Genomic DNA, 15,265 nt, shown 5'->3' with positions numbered 1-15,265 from the left:
ACTCAGGTAAATATGTTTGCTTTACCTCTCAGTAGATGAAAGATGGATTTTAAGTTCACCTTAAAATCATTGTCCAAACGAAACGTGGACGATACCCGCGTTTACATGTAATGATTATCGCTGATTTTCGGTCGTTCGAACGAAATTTGAGCAATAATCGTTACGTGGAAATGGGCCCTAAAAGCAATTTCTCTTTACTGAAAAATCCAGACAGGCATAGAGAACAAAAGGCATGTGGCGTCTTACATGTTTCAGGCAAACATGTTGCCCTACATCATAAACCTGTTTCTCTATGTCTGTCTGGATTTTTCAATAAAGAGAAAGAGTTTTTATCCTACGCTGGACCTACTGCATTTTCCTTTGGTTTTAACTTGAATTGAAAAGTTTAGTCTTCTAGGTTGTTTATACAGCTGGATATGCTGAGGCCTCACTTACCCGAGTGTGTGAGGGTGCGTACTATGCGCTTTGTTCTCACGTGGCAGTGCGCAGCATGTACATTCAATTCTTACATCCTGTCTAGGCATGTATGGGCAGGTAATACATGCCAAACTAGAACATGCCACATTTTTATTTGTGCATGTACTTCATGCGCATCATACTGTGTATTACACAAGCAAAAACTGTGCACGTAATATGCAGTGAGCAAACGCTCGTGTAAGTGAGCCCTTCCGGTGCCATAAACTTTCCTTTACAACGGGAGTGAATGGCAAATATGGGAAAGGCTCGTATCACTTCATATTTTCGCATCATGCGAGATAAACGCAATTGTGCATGCCTTCGTTTCTTTGCACACGTAACGGTGCAAGTGATTGTACATGCTCTGTCTGCAGGACGTGTTTATTTGCTTGTGGCAAACAAATGTATCGATTGAAATGTTTAATTACTTCCAGATGTGTGCTTTTTCCAACAAAATCATGCTGTGTTTAACACATCTCCTTGCTTATTGTGCGCACATTTGTGTACCCCTCATTGACTTCTATTGGGACATTTGTTGCGCAAATGCGGAGAAAGATAGAGCACGCTCTGTCTTTTTTTGGGCAGCCGAAAAAGCGCATGCAATATACACGCATGTGAACAAACCCATTGAAATCAATGGATTCTATTCACTGCATATTGCGTTCGCAAAGATGTCTGTGTGAAGCTGGCCTAAGGATCTGTAATTACAGTGCAAGTCAAAGGTATACCCAGAGGCGTAACTTGAAGCTCCTGGGCCCCGATACAAAACTTGGAACGGGGCCCCCAACTATAATGCTTTATTCATAGTACTGGGCTTCCTATATGGAGAAGAGAGGCCTTATGGGCCCCCTAAGGCTCCTGGGCCCGGTGCAACCGCATCCCCTGCATCCTCTATAGTTATGCCCCTGGGTATACCATAAGCAGTATACCTCATTTCAAAGCTTTCAATATATACTGCTACAGTATAAAGGCATATTGTGGCGAAGTTCAGCTATAGGTTCCTATGTTGAAGAAAAGTATATTGTTCGGTATACATTTATTACTGGATACCTCTGTATGGAATGGCGCAATCAATTACACTATTACATACATGCGCATAAAAAGGTATACTAATGTATATTGGCTCAACAGATGCCAAAATGGTACCTTTTGGGTATCTGTCAGGTGAATGGAGCTCTATGGATATGGTTGGCGTATGTGATAGGAGCTTGGCAGTGTGAATAAACCCTAGCTGTATGGGTATTATGTGCAGGTCAGATGTTATACTGGCATGTCAAAGAATAGGCAAGATGGTTGCAACACATATTCAATATGGTACCCATGTAATCACATCATAGGAGGGCATAGAACTCAATCCTTGCATCAAACTCAGTCCCGAATAAATACACAGGCCTAAATACCTTGTGGTAACTAAGGGAATAACAATCTCTATGAGGACAGTCTTAAATTACCAATATCATCTTGCGGGGGGACCTCACTAATACAGGGCTTTTGGTACATAGATGAATCCAGCCTCTGGTGGCTCTAGGTCTCTAAGATGGCGCTGTGTGGCTTGCCTTTTCTTCCTTCAGGCATTCCCTCTGGCTATCACTGGACACTACTCTCTGCCTCACAGAATAGCACTCTTTGGTGGAGAATGCCACCAGACCTGCAATCTACACCATGTCTAATCCTCTCGTGTGGGCATCATATAGCTAGGCACCCTTTCTTCTCCCAGCTCTCTTGGCACCTGAGTCTGCAGCATTGTCAACTTTGGGCAAGCAGAGAGGGCAACTTATTTGCCTACTACTCACATGGATCTCTCGCTGGGCCCTCCCAATCATCAGTAACCATCCAGACTTACAGTAGCCTCAGTGAGTGCTTCCTGTTGCTTGGACTGAAACCCTTACTTCTCTGCCAGTCATCCCTCAGGACACTGCCAACTACATGGGTTTGCAATGGCAACAGGCCTTTACAATTAGATCCTGCTCTCCTGCACCTCTGGACCTCTGGTCACTGGGCCCTCACTCTAGAGCCCAGTGACTACTTCCCTGCTCTCTTCCAGCGTTGTGAGTGCTCACTATGAGATGCACACCATGGAATACCCAAAATAGTACCTGCCGGGCACATCACCAAGGTGGTGGGGTTTTGCAGGTGTGAGTGGTCGTGTCATCAAAGTGAATGGAACTTAACTATGATATGTGTCTGCACCATTGACACATCAGAGGGACACTGATGATACTGATGAAGGAGGTGAGCTGCTTAACTACCTTACACTGGTATACAAATGCATAGGTCTGGGACATACATTTGGTGGTCATGTACAAATATGTACACTCAACTTGTGCCTTTAGGTTTACAGAGCTTCAAGTCCCCTGCCTAGCTTCCACTGGTGATGGGGGGCTATGGAGTTCACTGAACAGAGGTTTATAATAGCTTAGGATTGTAGCTGCCTACCGTAAATCTGTCTTCAGTAAGTGGCCCCAAGGAAAATATTATCATGAAAAAGAGTATTTTTGAGCTCTGTTTCAAAAATGGAGCTTAAACCTTCTAAATGTATACTTTAAACCTGAGGTTGGACAACACGTGCACAAACCCCAGTCTAGGAAATAGTTTACATGGTGATGTACGATAACTTACCATAATAGTGTGGTTCGGAAATTTGGCATGTACAGTCTTCACAAACTCTACAAAGTGTTCTGAATATCCATTAGCTACATCCAAGCAAATGTATTTAATAAGAGGAATGGCTTCCAGGATGCTGCTCAGCTTGCCAAGATCAGTTTGACTACTTCCAGAGCTCGCTGCTACGTGCTGCAGTAGAACATAATAAGATTGTAAGCGTCTGAAGATAAAAGTATCATCACAGTAAAACAAGAGCTTGAAGTAACCAACAAAGCACCATCTCCTTCATAAGGCTTCTTTCACACGAGCGCATATTGGCCGGCGTTTTCACGGCCGGCCAATATGCGCTATGATCTGATGCATTGGATGCATCAGATCACATGGGCGTATTACTTAGACGTAAAAGCGCCCAGCAAGGCCAATATAGCGCTGGGCGTTTTTACGTTGGGCCCAAAGGATAGTCCTTGAAATATCTTTTGGGCCGACATATGTCTGCCACTGCATGGGCTCCTATGGGAGCCCATAGCAGCAGCCGTAGGTGGGAGAGAGTTTAGCAGCATGGCTGCTAAACTCACTCCCTCTGCTCTTCTCCCCCCGTGCGCATATATTGTATTTCAGCCGCACTTCAGTAGCGGTGAGCGATTCCAGCGACCTCATTGGTTGTTGGGTACACACCCCCCTTTGGAGATTTGCACGAGTACTAGTTCACGAGACCCGCGGGGGTTTATGGTTGGGGGTTAGGGTTGGGGTTAGGGTTTAGGGTTGGGGTTAGGGTTGGGGTTAGGGTTTAGGGTTGGGGTTAGGGGTAAGGGTTAGTTGCCGACCCTACTACGGCCGTGCTGCTGCTTATTTAATGGGCCGGCCACTCGTGCACATCTCCAAAGGGGGGGTGTACCCAACAACCAATGAGGTCGCTGGAACCGCTCACCACTGCTGAAGTGCGGCTGAAATACAAAATATGCCCCCCGTGCATGCTCACCTCTAACCTCCTCCCTGCTCTTTCTGTACAATGGAAGGGGGTGGGACGAGGGTGGAGCTAACCACTGACCAGTCCCGCCTCCTCCTATTGATGGCTATGGGCAAGGGGCGGGCCCTGGGCGGAGCTAAGCTACAGCCCTCTCCCCGCCTCTTGTCTATAGCCATCAATGGGAGGAGGTAGGGCGGCTCACCGCTTAGCTCCACCCCCACCCCTCCCATTGCAAATAACAAGCGCGGAGGAGATGAGAGGTGAGCCTGTGGTGGGGAGGGAGGGGAAATGGGAGACGGTATGGTGAGCTCGGTGCATATGCACCGGGCCCCATGCCTTGAGAACAGGTGCACAAACGTTAGATTTGTGCGCCCGTTCACGAGCTTCTATGCACCAAATAGAAACGTATATTGGCCGGCTATGAAAACGCCGGCCAATATGCGCTCATGTGAAAGAAGCCTAAGGCAAGAAGTCAGTTGAAAGTACTGTATTTTTTACGAGGCTACACATGGCAACTTATGGGGCTAGTTCACTAATCATTCGGTTTAAATTCTGATCATTCAGTCCAGTCTTTTACATTCGCTGAATAAGTGAATGGGAAGAACGATTTCTCATGTGAATGAGCCAACGATGTATCTTCTGTATAAATGGGCTGCACAAGCGAACTCTGATGTCATTCGCTCGTTCAAACGATAATTGTTTGGTGTAAATGGACACTTAATTGGTTATAGTTACTCAAGCACTGGAATTCCCCCCAGTGATATTATCCACATACCCTGTTTCCCTGAAAATAAGACATACCCTGAAAATAAGACATAGCATGATTTTCCAGAATTTTTGAGGATGCAAAATGATTTTTCAGGCTTTTTGAGGATGCTTGAAATATAAGCCCCACTCCAAAATTAAGCCCTGCTAACAGTTAATTTAAAAAGTCAATTTAAATAGTGTCCAGGCAGCTGTACATGTAAAAAAGTTAAACCTTTTTGAACAAAAATTTATATGACACTGTCTTATTTTCGGGGAAACACGGTAGTACTAGCCCAGATAATTTTTATGCCGGTTACAGAAATACTGTTGTCAGAAATGCTAATTTTTCTCCTATGAAACTAATAAGCAAGGTGATAATTGGCTAATTTTAGTAATACAGTACTACATTTCTTCAGTCTATACATAATCTCCTGGCATCATTCTACAGAATTTCTTCAGTCGTGCCACGCTGATATTGGCACTGACGCATCGGAGGATGAGGCACTTATAGGGAGATGTCATGCAGATGCTCTTATAAGGGCATCTGAAATAAAGGCACTTAAGGGAACATCTGAGTCTCAGACACTTATAAGGATATACAATACCTGTGGTTGGGAAACACTGTTAAGGCAGCTTCTCTGGCTTATTTTCAGTAATGTTGAGACCAATAAGAATAATCATAAGAGCAATTTCTGCAAAGCACTACTTTGTACTGTAAGCTGCAGTGGTGAGAGCAGCCAATATGTTCAGCAATTAGTTTCCCTCCATGGTTGGAACTACCCTGTTTTTCATTTTCAGTTCAGTCGAATACATTCTGATCCTCCCAAGTCTTTTCGTGAAGGTTTGTCAGCATGTTATGAAAGGTTTCTGTGTGATAGTCAGGTTATATAACTGGGGCACTTATAGCATACGGCTAGGGGTGAGCAAACGTTTGAAAAGTTCAATTTTGGTGGTTCGCCAAAATTCTGAAAAAGGTTTGGTTCGGTCCAACTGAGTTAGAACTGAACGGAGGCTTCACCAATACCCCTAAAATAATGATGTCGGCCAAATGATGGTTCTCCTGTGACTTCGCAGTTAGCACTGTTGCCTTGCAGTTCTAGGATCCTAGGTTCAATTCTGACAACATCTGCATGGAGTTTGTATGTTCTCCCTGTGTGCCAAAATAATCCCCCTTATTTATATAGCACTTGATATTTTCTTTCCACATTTGGGCTCACAATCGATATTCACCTATTTCTGTGGTCTACCTATCACCCCTCCCTTAGCTCTTTGTGGGTTATTGCAGTTCAGTTGGGCATGGTGGTTGGAGCAATGCTAGTCCTAGTCCTCCTGGAGTTATCTATGCATCTTTCAGTTAAGTTGCGTTTTTTTCCCCTCTCTCTTGGTTATTTGTACTGTGGTTTGCTTTTCTCCCTTGCCCCCTGTTACAGGTCAGAGAGGTATTCAGCAGGTTCACACTTGTCAGTGCGGTCAATCTGCTTTTAGGTAGGAGCAGTGTCAGTTTTCCCTCTTGTATTGTGTTTTCCTTTGTCGGATGTTGTTGACACAGTCTGGCATCTATCCTGGGCGATGTGTGCATTGCGCTCAGGTCAAATTTGACAAGGGAGAGCTTGAAAACTCCATGCAGATGTTGTCAGATTTGAACCAAGGACTCCAGCACTTTAGGGCAACAATGCCGACCGCTAAGCCACAGGAACAACACCTTCTTCTTCAGCGGATTCGGTCAGGATGAACCACCCTTAGGTTCACCGCAAACAAAATTTGGTCCAAACATGGTTCAACGGGTTCGGTTCGCTCAACACTACATATCGGTTCAACCCCCTTCTATTATCTTTAAGATACAGTATCTATAATTAAATTACACCTGTCTAATGGCAAATGTTGTGGCAATAGTTCATTTATATAGTGCTGCCCTACATCTATAATATCCATGTACTTTACATAGCTCAGGGAAATAAGAGCCGTAAATTACATAAGAAAAGTGTTCAGGGGGTGGGGGGGGGGGGGGGGGATTGTTAGAATCTATTGTTCCGTCAGTCCATGTGTATAATATACAATCATAAGCGCTGTTGTGTGCATCCAACAATTTAAGGCGTCGGTACTTTGCTTAAGTGTTGTTAAAATCAGAAACTCAGCACTTCACATCTAAATAAAGAATTACAGTAATCATACCTCAAGACATTCAGGAGATGTCGATGCAAAGTTCTTCCAGTCTTCTAATGTATAATGCTTGTGAATTGCAGTAAATAATGTATGCTTAAAAGAGAAACGAAGATAGTTATAATGTAGCAGAGCAGACCTTTCTCATATACTGTATGGAGCGTATAGGCATCATATAATGCCGGGTGTATTCATTTATCTGCCCAGGATGGACTGTATAGCATAAAGCATGCCTGAATATTAGGCATCATTAGGGTACATTCACTCGGCGTCTTCATCCCTGTTTGTGAGTTCCTTCAAATCTGGATGGCTGAAAACGGTGTCCAGACGAAACTCCATATTAGCAGGTTTTGATTTGATTCAAGCACTTTGGCCGGATAGAATACCATAGTCCGCTACATTATTCTGTCTGGTCAAAGTGACAGAATCGAGCAGACACCTGCTAAAACAGAGACCGGTGCAGGCAAATTTGGTTTCCATTTGACTAATAGCAGCCCTGAACCAGAACCCCCAACTGGAGGTGAGGACAACAAGTGAATGTAGCCTTCTTATCAGGAGCGTAACTAAAGGCTCAGGGGCCCTGATGCAAAATGTGAGCTGGGGCCCCCCCTCTATGTGTATCTATACCCGTACCCATACCTAAACCATGCTGCACATAACTTGAAGCTCCTGGGCCCCAATGCAAAACCTGTAACAGGACCCCCAACTATAATGCTTTATTCATAGTACTGGGCTCCCTATATCGCGAAGAGAGGCCTTATGGGCCCCCTGAGGCTCCTGGGCCCGGATGCAACCACATCCCCAGCACCCTCTATAGTTATGCCCCTGCTTCTTATACCTTATATTTAGGTGTATAAAATGCTATATTTTTAATATACTGTACATCCTGGGTAGATGAAATGAATACATCATGCAGTAAATTATATGATACTATGTTGGGTGAAGACACCATGTGAATGTAGATTAAGGATTCTAAACATACTTGTCCATTCTTCCAATGGACTCTCCACTGTCACAGCCGGCATTGAGTGTAGTTGCGCTTGAATGAAGGGAAGACCTTCCCTTTTGCCGATGTTGCGGCGGTTCTAGGATCTCCTCCTGTCTAGTAATGTGGTACAGGTTTTGCATTTGGTTCTCTTCGTCTTCTGGCTCTGGTTTCAGTGGTGTTAGGTGAGACATGCTTGGTCTCACATGTGGTAATTTGGGAGGATTATTTAACCTGGCCTGGTACTTAGCCGAGTGCTGTTTAATTTCAGTCTCCCTCTGACTGTGGTGGAAGTACGAACTTGGAGCTGGATCTCCTGTTTGCCTGAGCCTTCTCAAAGCTAAGTACTGCAGTTATTATCATTTAAATCTCGTTTTCTGTAGTATTCTCCACTCCCACGTAAGGTCAGCTAGTGGCCTAGGTATGTAGTCAGGTTCGTCCTTCTCAGGGTGGGTTATCTGCGTACAGGCAGGTCCCTTCCCTGAGTAAAGGGTTTTTACGGACAGTGTTTTTTCTTGTGTCGGTTTTCTTTATTGTTTACCACTGTCTTGTTTGCGGTTGCGTGAGTATTTCAGGGTTATGGACTCAGCACGTCCTGTTTGGACATGACAGCCGGCGTTTCAAACTCCGCACCGGAGGACAGGAGTTTGAAAATAACCGCGGGAAGATAGGTGCCACCCGATGTTTCCCACGTGTACTATTCACTACATGCAGAAAAGATAGGGCATGTCCTATCTTTTCTCAGCCGTACAATTAACAGCCGAGAAAAGAGCTAGTGAAAACTAAAACACCGAAAGCCCATTGATATTAGTGGTTTTGTTTTGTCCAGTTATGCCACCATGATTATCACAGCCGCATAACGGGACAAAACCAAGTTCGTCTGAATCCATCCTGCATCTGTATAAAACTGGAGGCGCATAGAGGTACAATAAAGACCCATAGATTTTGGTGGGCACCATAATCATAGTCTGTATTTGGAATTCATATGGAATCGATGAGAAAAACACCTCTGACACTCCTGTATATTCCTGAGACACTTGACAAACTATGAGCGCTGTATAATGGATCCATACAAAACCGTAATATGGCCAAATGCAAGAGACCCTGGGTGCCATGTGCATGGACCTGTACAGTGAATGGCACATTAAACTCCCAATTACTGCACTAAAACAACTGTGGTCCATTAGTAATAGCACTCAGTTCAGACACATTTTTTGTAAGGGGGTGCAGGACACGATTGAGGGCAATTCATTCATCTAACCACATTCTTACCCCTTTCATGCTCAGTTGTAAAGTCAGTTGCCTATTTACTCCTCAGTGGGTGGCTATGGTTGCAACTTTCAGTCAGAAGGTGATGCAAATCTCAACTTTAATACGGAAAATACAGGGAGTGGACAAAAATGTGGAAACATCGTACGAAATGCATGGACTTTAACCATTAGCACTGAGCTGCACTTGGTTGAGAGCTTTCCTACCAAATTTGTGTTTACTTCACCTCTTGCCCTGCTCTGGGTGGTTGTGGGAGCAAACTAACAGGAAAAAATCATATATGCAAGTTGTTGTTATATGGGTGGAGAGTAATGTCTCTGTAGAAATATCATATACAGGGGTAGAGAAATTATGTAATATTTGTATACTATACCATTGCTTAGATGTATTATTTACTGTGGTGCATGTACAGATTTTAATGCAAAATAATGTAAAAGTAATTGTTTTTTGCTTAAAATTATTTCAATCTCACCTTGCTCAAAGTTTTTGCCATTTCAAATGTACCGACAGTATCCATATTAGCCGCAATAATAGGGATCCCGGTGAAGGTTTGCTTGGAGTTGCGAAATGTAAATGTGCGAACCAGATCGACCTGTAAAACACAGCCACACATACATTAACCTATAGAGATTTATGACCCGAAACATCCATTATCCTTTCATTAAAGTGACCCTTCTATCAGGAACTCAAAATTGATATGTAAGTGTATACCTGTAGGGGATGATTACAGGCTACTTATTTTTCTCATAGGTTTCCCTTTGGCTGCTGAGTTTTAGCTCATCTCTATCAGGACAGACCTGTGAACTGTGGCTATAGTTTAACTACCATACAATGCCTAATTTAAAGTAGTCTGAGACACTCCCCCTTGAGCAATGTTTGGTTTAACCCCTTCATGATGCCCCCCCCTTTTTCCCCCATTTTAGTTTTTTCCTCCCATCTTTAAAAAAATCCTAACTCCTTTATTTATCCATTGACGTCGCTGTATGAGGGCTTGTTTTTTGCAGGACGAGTTGTAGTTTTCAATGGTGCTATTCAAAGTACCGTATAATGTACTGAAAAACTTTTAAAAAATTCTAAGTGGAATAAAATGAAAAAAAAAACGACATTCCGCCATCTTTCAGTGCGTCTTGTTTCTACGGCGCACAAACTGCGACAAAAACGACATGATAACTTTATTCTATGGGTCGGTATGAGTACTATGATACCAAACTTGTATAGTTTTTTTTTTTACTGTACTACTCTTTTTTTTTTTTTTCATAGACATTTAATTTTTTTCAATTATTTTCTGCCGTCATCTTGTGCGCACAATAACTCTTTAATTTTTCCGTCGACGTAGTTGAGCGAGGGCTCATTTTTTGCGGGATCTCCTGAAGTTTCCTTTAGTACTAATTTGGAATACACACGACTATTTGATCGCTTTTTATTGCGTTTTTTCTGGGAGACAGGGTGACTGAAAAAGTGCATTTCTGGCGTTATTTCTTTTTTTTTTTTTTTTGGACGAAGCTGATTTTTCGGGGTAAATAATGCGCTACTTTGATAAAGCGGACTTTTACGGACGCGGCGATACCAGATATGTATTTTTATTTTATTATTTAGATTTTTTAATTCTAAATATGGCAAAAGGGGGGTGATTTAAACTTTTATTACTTTTTTTTTACAACTAAAAAAACTTTATTGATCTTTTTTTTTTTTTTTTATTTACCTTAGGTCCCCCTGGGGGACTACAATATGCGATGCTTTGATCACTCCTGCAGTATGACATAATGCTATAGCATTACGTCATACTGCATTTTGATAGGCAGTCTCTCAAGGCAGCCCTGGGGCCTTTCAGAAGGCCCCCTGCTGCCATGACACCTGCACGGCTCCCTTGATCTCACTGTGGAGGGGGGGGGCATGCGGGACCCCCGAACATCGTTTGGGGCATTTAAAGGGTAAATAGCCACCAATGGCCGATCACAGCTATTGCCCACAGGTGTCAGCTGTAATAAATGAAGAGAGGTCGCCCCGCGACCTCTCTTCATACAAACCCCGACGCTCAAGGACGTAAATGTACGTCCTGGTGTGGAAAGGGGTTAAGCTGCAGAGGAGACAGTCTAAACCAATGATGAGACAGGGGAGTATTCCAAAGAGACATAGCATGTAGCTTCTGGGGTATCTATATTACGGGTGAGAACACATTTTAGCCCCCTCATAACAGTTACATCATGAATAGAGATGAGCGAGCACCAAAATGCTCGGGGTGCTCGTTACTCGGGACGAAATTTTTGCGATGCTCGAGGGTTCGTTTCAAGTAACGAACCCCATTGAAGTCAATGGGCGACCCGAGCATTTTGGTATATCGCTGATGCTCGCTAAGGTTTCCGTTTGAGAAAATCTGGGCAATTCAAGAAAGTGATGGGAACGACACAGAAACGGATAGGGCAGGCAAGGGGCTACATGTTGGGCTGCATCTCAAGTTCCCAGGTCCCACTATTAAGCCACAATAGCGGCAAGAGTGGCCCCCCCCCCCTCCCAACAACTTTTACTTCTGAAAAGCCCTCATTAGCAATGCATACCTTAGCTAGGCACCACACTACCTCCAACAAAGCACAATCACTGCCTGCATGACACTCCGCTGCCACTTCTCCTGGGTTACATGCTGCCCAACCGCCCCCCCCCCCCGCACGACCCAGTGTCCACAGCGCACACCAAAGTGTCCCTGCGCAGCCTTCAACTGCCCTCATGCCACACCACCCTCATGTCTATTTATAAGTGCGTCTACCATGAGGAGGAACCGCAGGCACACACTGCAGAGGGTTGGCATGGCTAGGCAGCGACCCTCTTTAAAAGGGGCGGGGCGATAGCCCACAATGCTGTTCAGGAGCAATGAGAAATATAATCCTGTGCCACCGCCATCAGGAGCTGCACACGTGGCCATAGCAATGGGGAACCTATGTGCCACACACTATTCATTCTGTCAAGGTGTCTGCATGCCCCAGTCAGACCGCGGTTTTTTTATAAATAGTCACAGGCAGCTCCGCAATGGGAATTCCGTGTGCACCCACAGCATGGGTGGCTCCCTGGAACCCACCGGCTGTACATAAATGTATCCCATTGCAGTGCCCTGGACAGCAGAGCTAACGTCAGATTAAATGCAGGTGGGCTTCGGCCCACACTGCATGCCCCAACCTGACCGGGGTTTTTAATTCATAGACACAGGCAGGTACAACTCCCTATTGTGAAGTCCCTGTGGACCGACAGCATGGGTGGGTGCCAGGAAGCCACCGGCGGTACATAAATATATCCCATTGCATTGCCCATCACAGCTGAGGTAATAATGTCATGTTTAATGCAGGTGGGCTTCGGCCCACACTGCATGCCCCAGTCAGAGTGGGGTTCTTTAGAAGTGGACACATGCAGTTACACCTCCGTATGGACCGACAGCATGGGTGGCTCCCTGGAACCCACCGATGGTACATAAATATATCCCATTGCAGTGCCCAGCACAGCTGAGGTAATGTCATGTTTATTGCAGGTGGGCTTCGGCCCACACTGCATGCCCCAGTCAGACTAGGGTTCTTTAGAAGTGGACACATGCAGTTACAACTCCGTGTGGACCGACAGCATGGGTAGGTGCCAGGAAGCCACTGGCGGTACATAAATATATCCCATTGCAGTGCCCAGCACAGCTGATGTAACGTCAGCTTTAATGCAGGTGGGCAAAAAATTAATTTGGTAACACTGTAGGCGAGGGCCCCAAAAAATTGGTGTACCAACAGTACTAATGTACGTCAGAAAAATTGCCCATGCCCAACCAAGAGGGCAGGTGAAACCCATTAATCGCTTTGGTTAATGTGGCTTAATTTGTAACTAGGCCTGGAGGCAGCCCAGTTATAATAAAAATTGGTTCAGGTGCAAGTTTCAACGCTTTAATGAGCATTGAAACGTATAAAAATTGTTTACAAAAATTATATGACTGAGCCTTGTGGGCCTAAGAAAAATTGCCCGTTCGGCGTGATTACGTCAGGTTTCAGGAGGAGGAGGATGAATATTATACACAGATTGATGAAGCTAAAAGTTCCACGTTTTTGATGGTGATAGAGAACGATGCTTCCATCCGCGGGTGCAGCCTACGTATTGTTTAGGTATCGCTGCTGTCCGCTGGTGGAGAAGAGAAGTCTGGGGAAATCCAGGCTTTGTTCATCTTGATGAGTTTTAGCCTGTCGGCACTGTCGGTTGACAGGCGGGTACGCTTATCTGTGATGATTCCGCCAGCCGCACTAAACACCCTCTCTGACAAGACGCTAGCCGCAGGACAAGCAAGCACCTCCAGGGCATACAGAGCGAGTTCAGGCCACGTGTCCAGCTTCGACACCCAGTAGTTGTAGGGGGCAGAGGCGTCACCGAGGACGGTCGTGCGATCGGCTATGTACTCCCTCACCATCCTTTTACAGTGCTCCCGCCGACTCAGCCTTGACTGGGGAGTGGTGACACAGTCTTGCTGGGGAGCCAGAAAGCTGTCAAAGGCCTTAGAGAGTGTTCCCCTGCCTGTGCTGTACATGCTGCCTGATCTCCGCGCCTCACCTGCTACCTGGCCCTCGGAACTGCGCCTTCGGCCACTAGCGCTGTCGGATGGGAATTTTACCATCAGTTTGTCCGCCAGGGTCCTGTGGTATAGCATCACTCTCGAACCACTTTCCTCTTCGGGTATGAGAGTGGAAAGGCTCTCCTTATACCGTGGGTCGAGCAGTGTGTACACCCAGTAATCCGTAGTGGCCAGAATGTGTGTAACGCGAGGGTCACGAGAAAGGCATCCTAACATGAAGTCAGCCATGTGTGCCAGGGTACCTGTACGCAACACATGGCTGTCCTCACTAGGAAGATCACTTTCAGGATCCTCCTCCTCCTCCTCAGGCCATACACGCTGAAAGGATGACAGGCAAGCAGCATGGGTACCCTCAGCAGTGGGCCAAGCTGTCTCTTCCCCCTCCTCCTCATCCTCCTCATGCTCCTCCTCCTCCTCCTCAACGCGCTGAGATATAGACAGGAGGGTGCTCTGACTATCCAGCGACATACTGTCTTCTCCCGCCTCTGTTTCCGAGCGCAAAGCGTCTGCCTTTATGCTTTGCAGGGAACTTCTCAAGAGGCATAGCAGAGGAATGGTGGCGCTAATGATTGCAGCATCGCCGCTCACCATCTGGGTAGACTCCTCAAAGTTTCCAAGGACCTGGCAGATGTCTGCCAACCAGGCCCACTCTTCTGTAAAGAATTGAGGAGGCTGACTCCCACTACGCCGCCCATGTTGGAGTTGGTATTCCACTATAGCTCTACGCTGCTCATAGAGCCTGGCCAACATGTGGAGCGTAGAGTTCCACCGTGTGGGCACGTCGCACAGCAGTCGGTGCACTGGCAGATGAAACCGATGTTGCAGGGTGCGCAGGGTGGCAGCGTCCGTGTGGGACTTGCGGAAATGTGTGCAGAGCCGGCGCACCTTTCCGAGCAGGTCTGACAAGCGTGGGTAGATTTTCAGAAAGCGCTGAACCACCAAATTAAAGACGTGGGCCAGGCATGGCATGTGCGTGAGGCTGCCGAGCTGCAGAGCCGCCACCAGGTTACGGCCGTTGTCACACACGACCATGCCCGGTTGGAGGCTCAGCGGCGCAAGCCAGCGGTCGGTCTGCTCTGTCAGAGCCTGCAGCAGTTCGTGGGCCGTATGCCTCTTCTCTCCTAAGCTGAGTAGTTTCAGCACGGCCTGCTGACGCTTTCCCACTGCTGTGCTGCCATGCAGCGCGACACCGACTGCTGGCGACGTGCTGCTGCTGACACATCTTGATTGCGAGACAGAGGTTGCGTAGGAGGAGGAGGAGGAGGAGGCGGGTGGTTTAGTGGAGGAAGCATACACCGCTGCAGATACCACCACCGAGCTGGGGCCCGCAATTCTGGGGGTGGGTAGGACGTGAGCGGTCCCAGGCTCTGACTCTGTCCCAGCCTCCACTAAATTCACCCAATGTGCCGTCAGGGAGATATAGTGGCCCTGCCCGCCTGTGCTTGCCCACGTGTCCGTTGTTAAGTGGACCTTGGCAGTAAGCGCGTTGGTG

At 46.1% G+C, this 15,265-nt stretch overlaps 1 protein-coding gene across 1 annotated transcript in view; it reads right to left on the bottom strand.

The window, feature by feature from the left end:
* Positions 1-15,265, bottom strand: part of GMPR (guanosine monophosphate reductase) — a 79,800-nt gene that overhangs the window by 41,786 nt on the left and 22,749 nt on the right. The window contains exons 2-4 of the mRNA XM_066579390.1: positions 9,661-9,780; positions 6,947-7,030; positions 3,076-3,249 (exon numbers count right to left, since the gene is read on the bottom strand). Coding sequence (XP_066435487.1) covers positions 3,076-3,249; positions 6,947-7,030; positions 9,661-9,780 — 378 coding nt within the window. The remainder of the gene's footprint in view (positions 1-3,075; positions 3,250-6,946; positions 7,031-9,660; positions 9,781-15,265) is intronic.

The sequence above is a fragment of the Eleutherodactylus coqui genome, chromosome 9 (genome assembly GCF_035609145.1).
Source record: "Eleutherodactylus coqui strain aEleCoq1 chromosome 9, aEleCoq1.hap1, whole genome shotgun sequence".
NCBI classification, from domain to species: Eukaryota; Metazoa; Chordata; class Amphibia; order Anura; family Eleutherodactylidae; genus Eleutherodactylus; species Eleutherodactylus coqui.
Note: the sequence above shows the minus strand (reverse complement) of the source record. Positions and strands in the feature narration are given on the sequence as shown.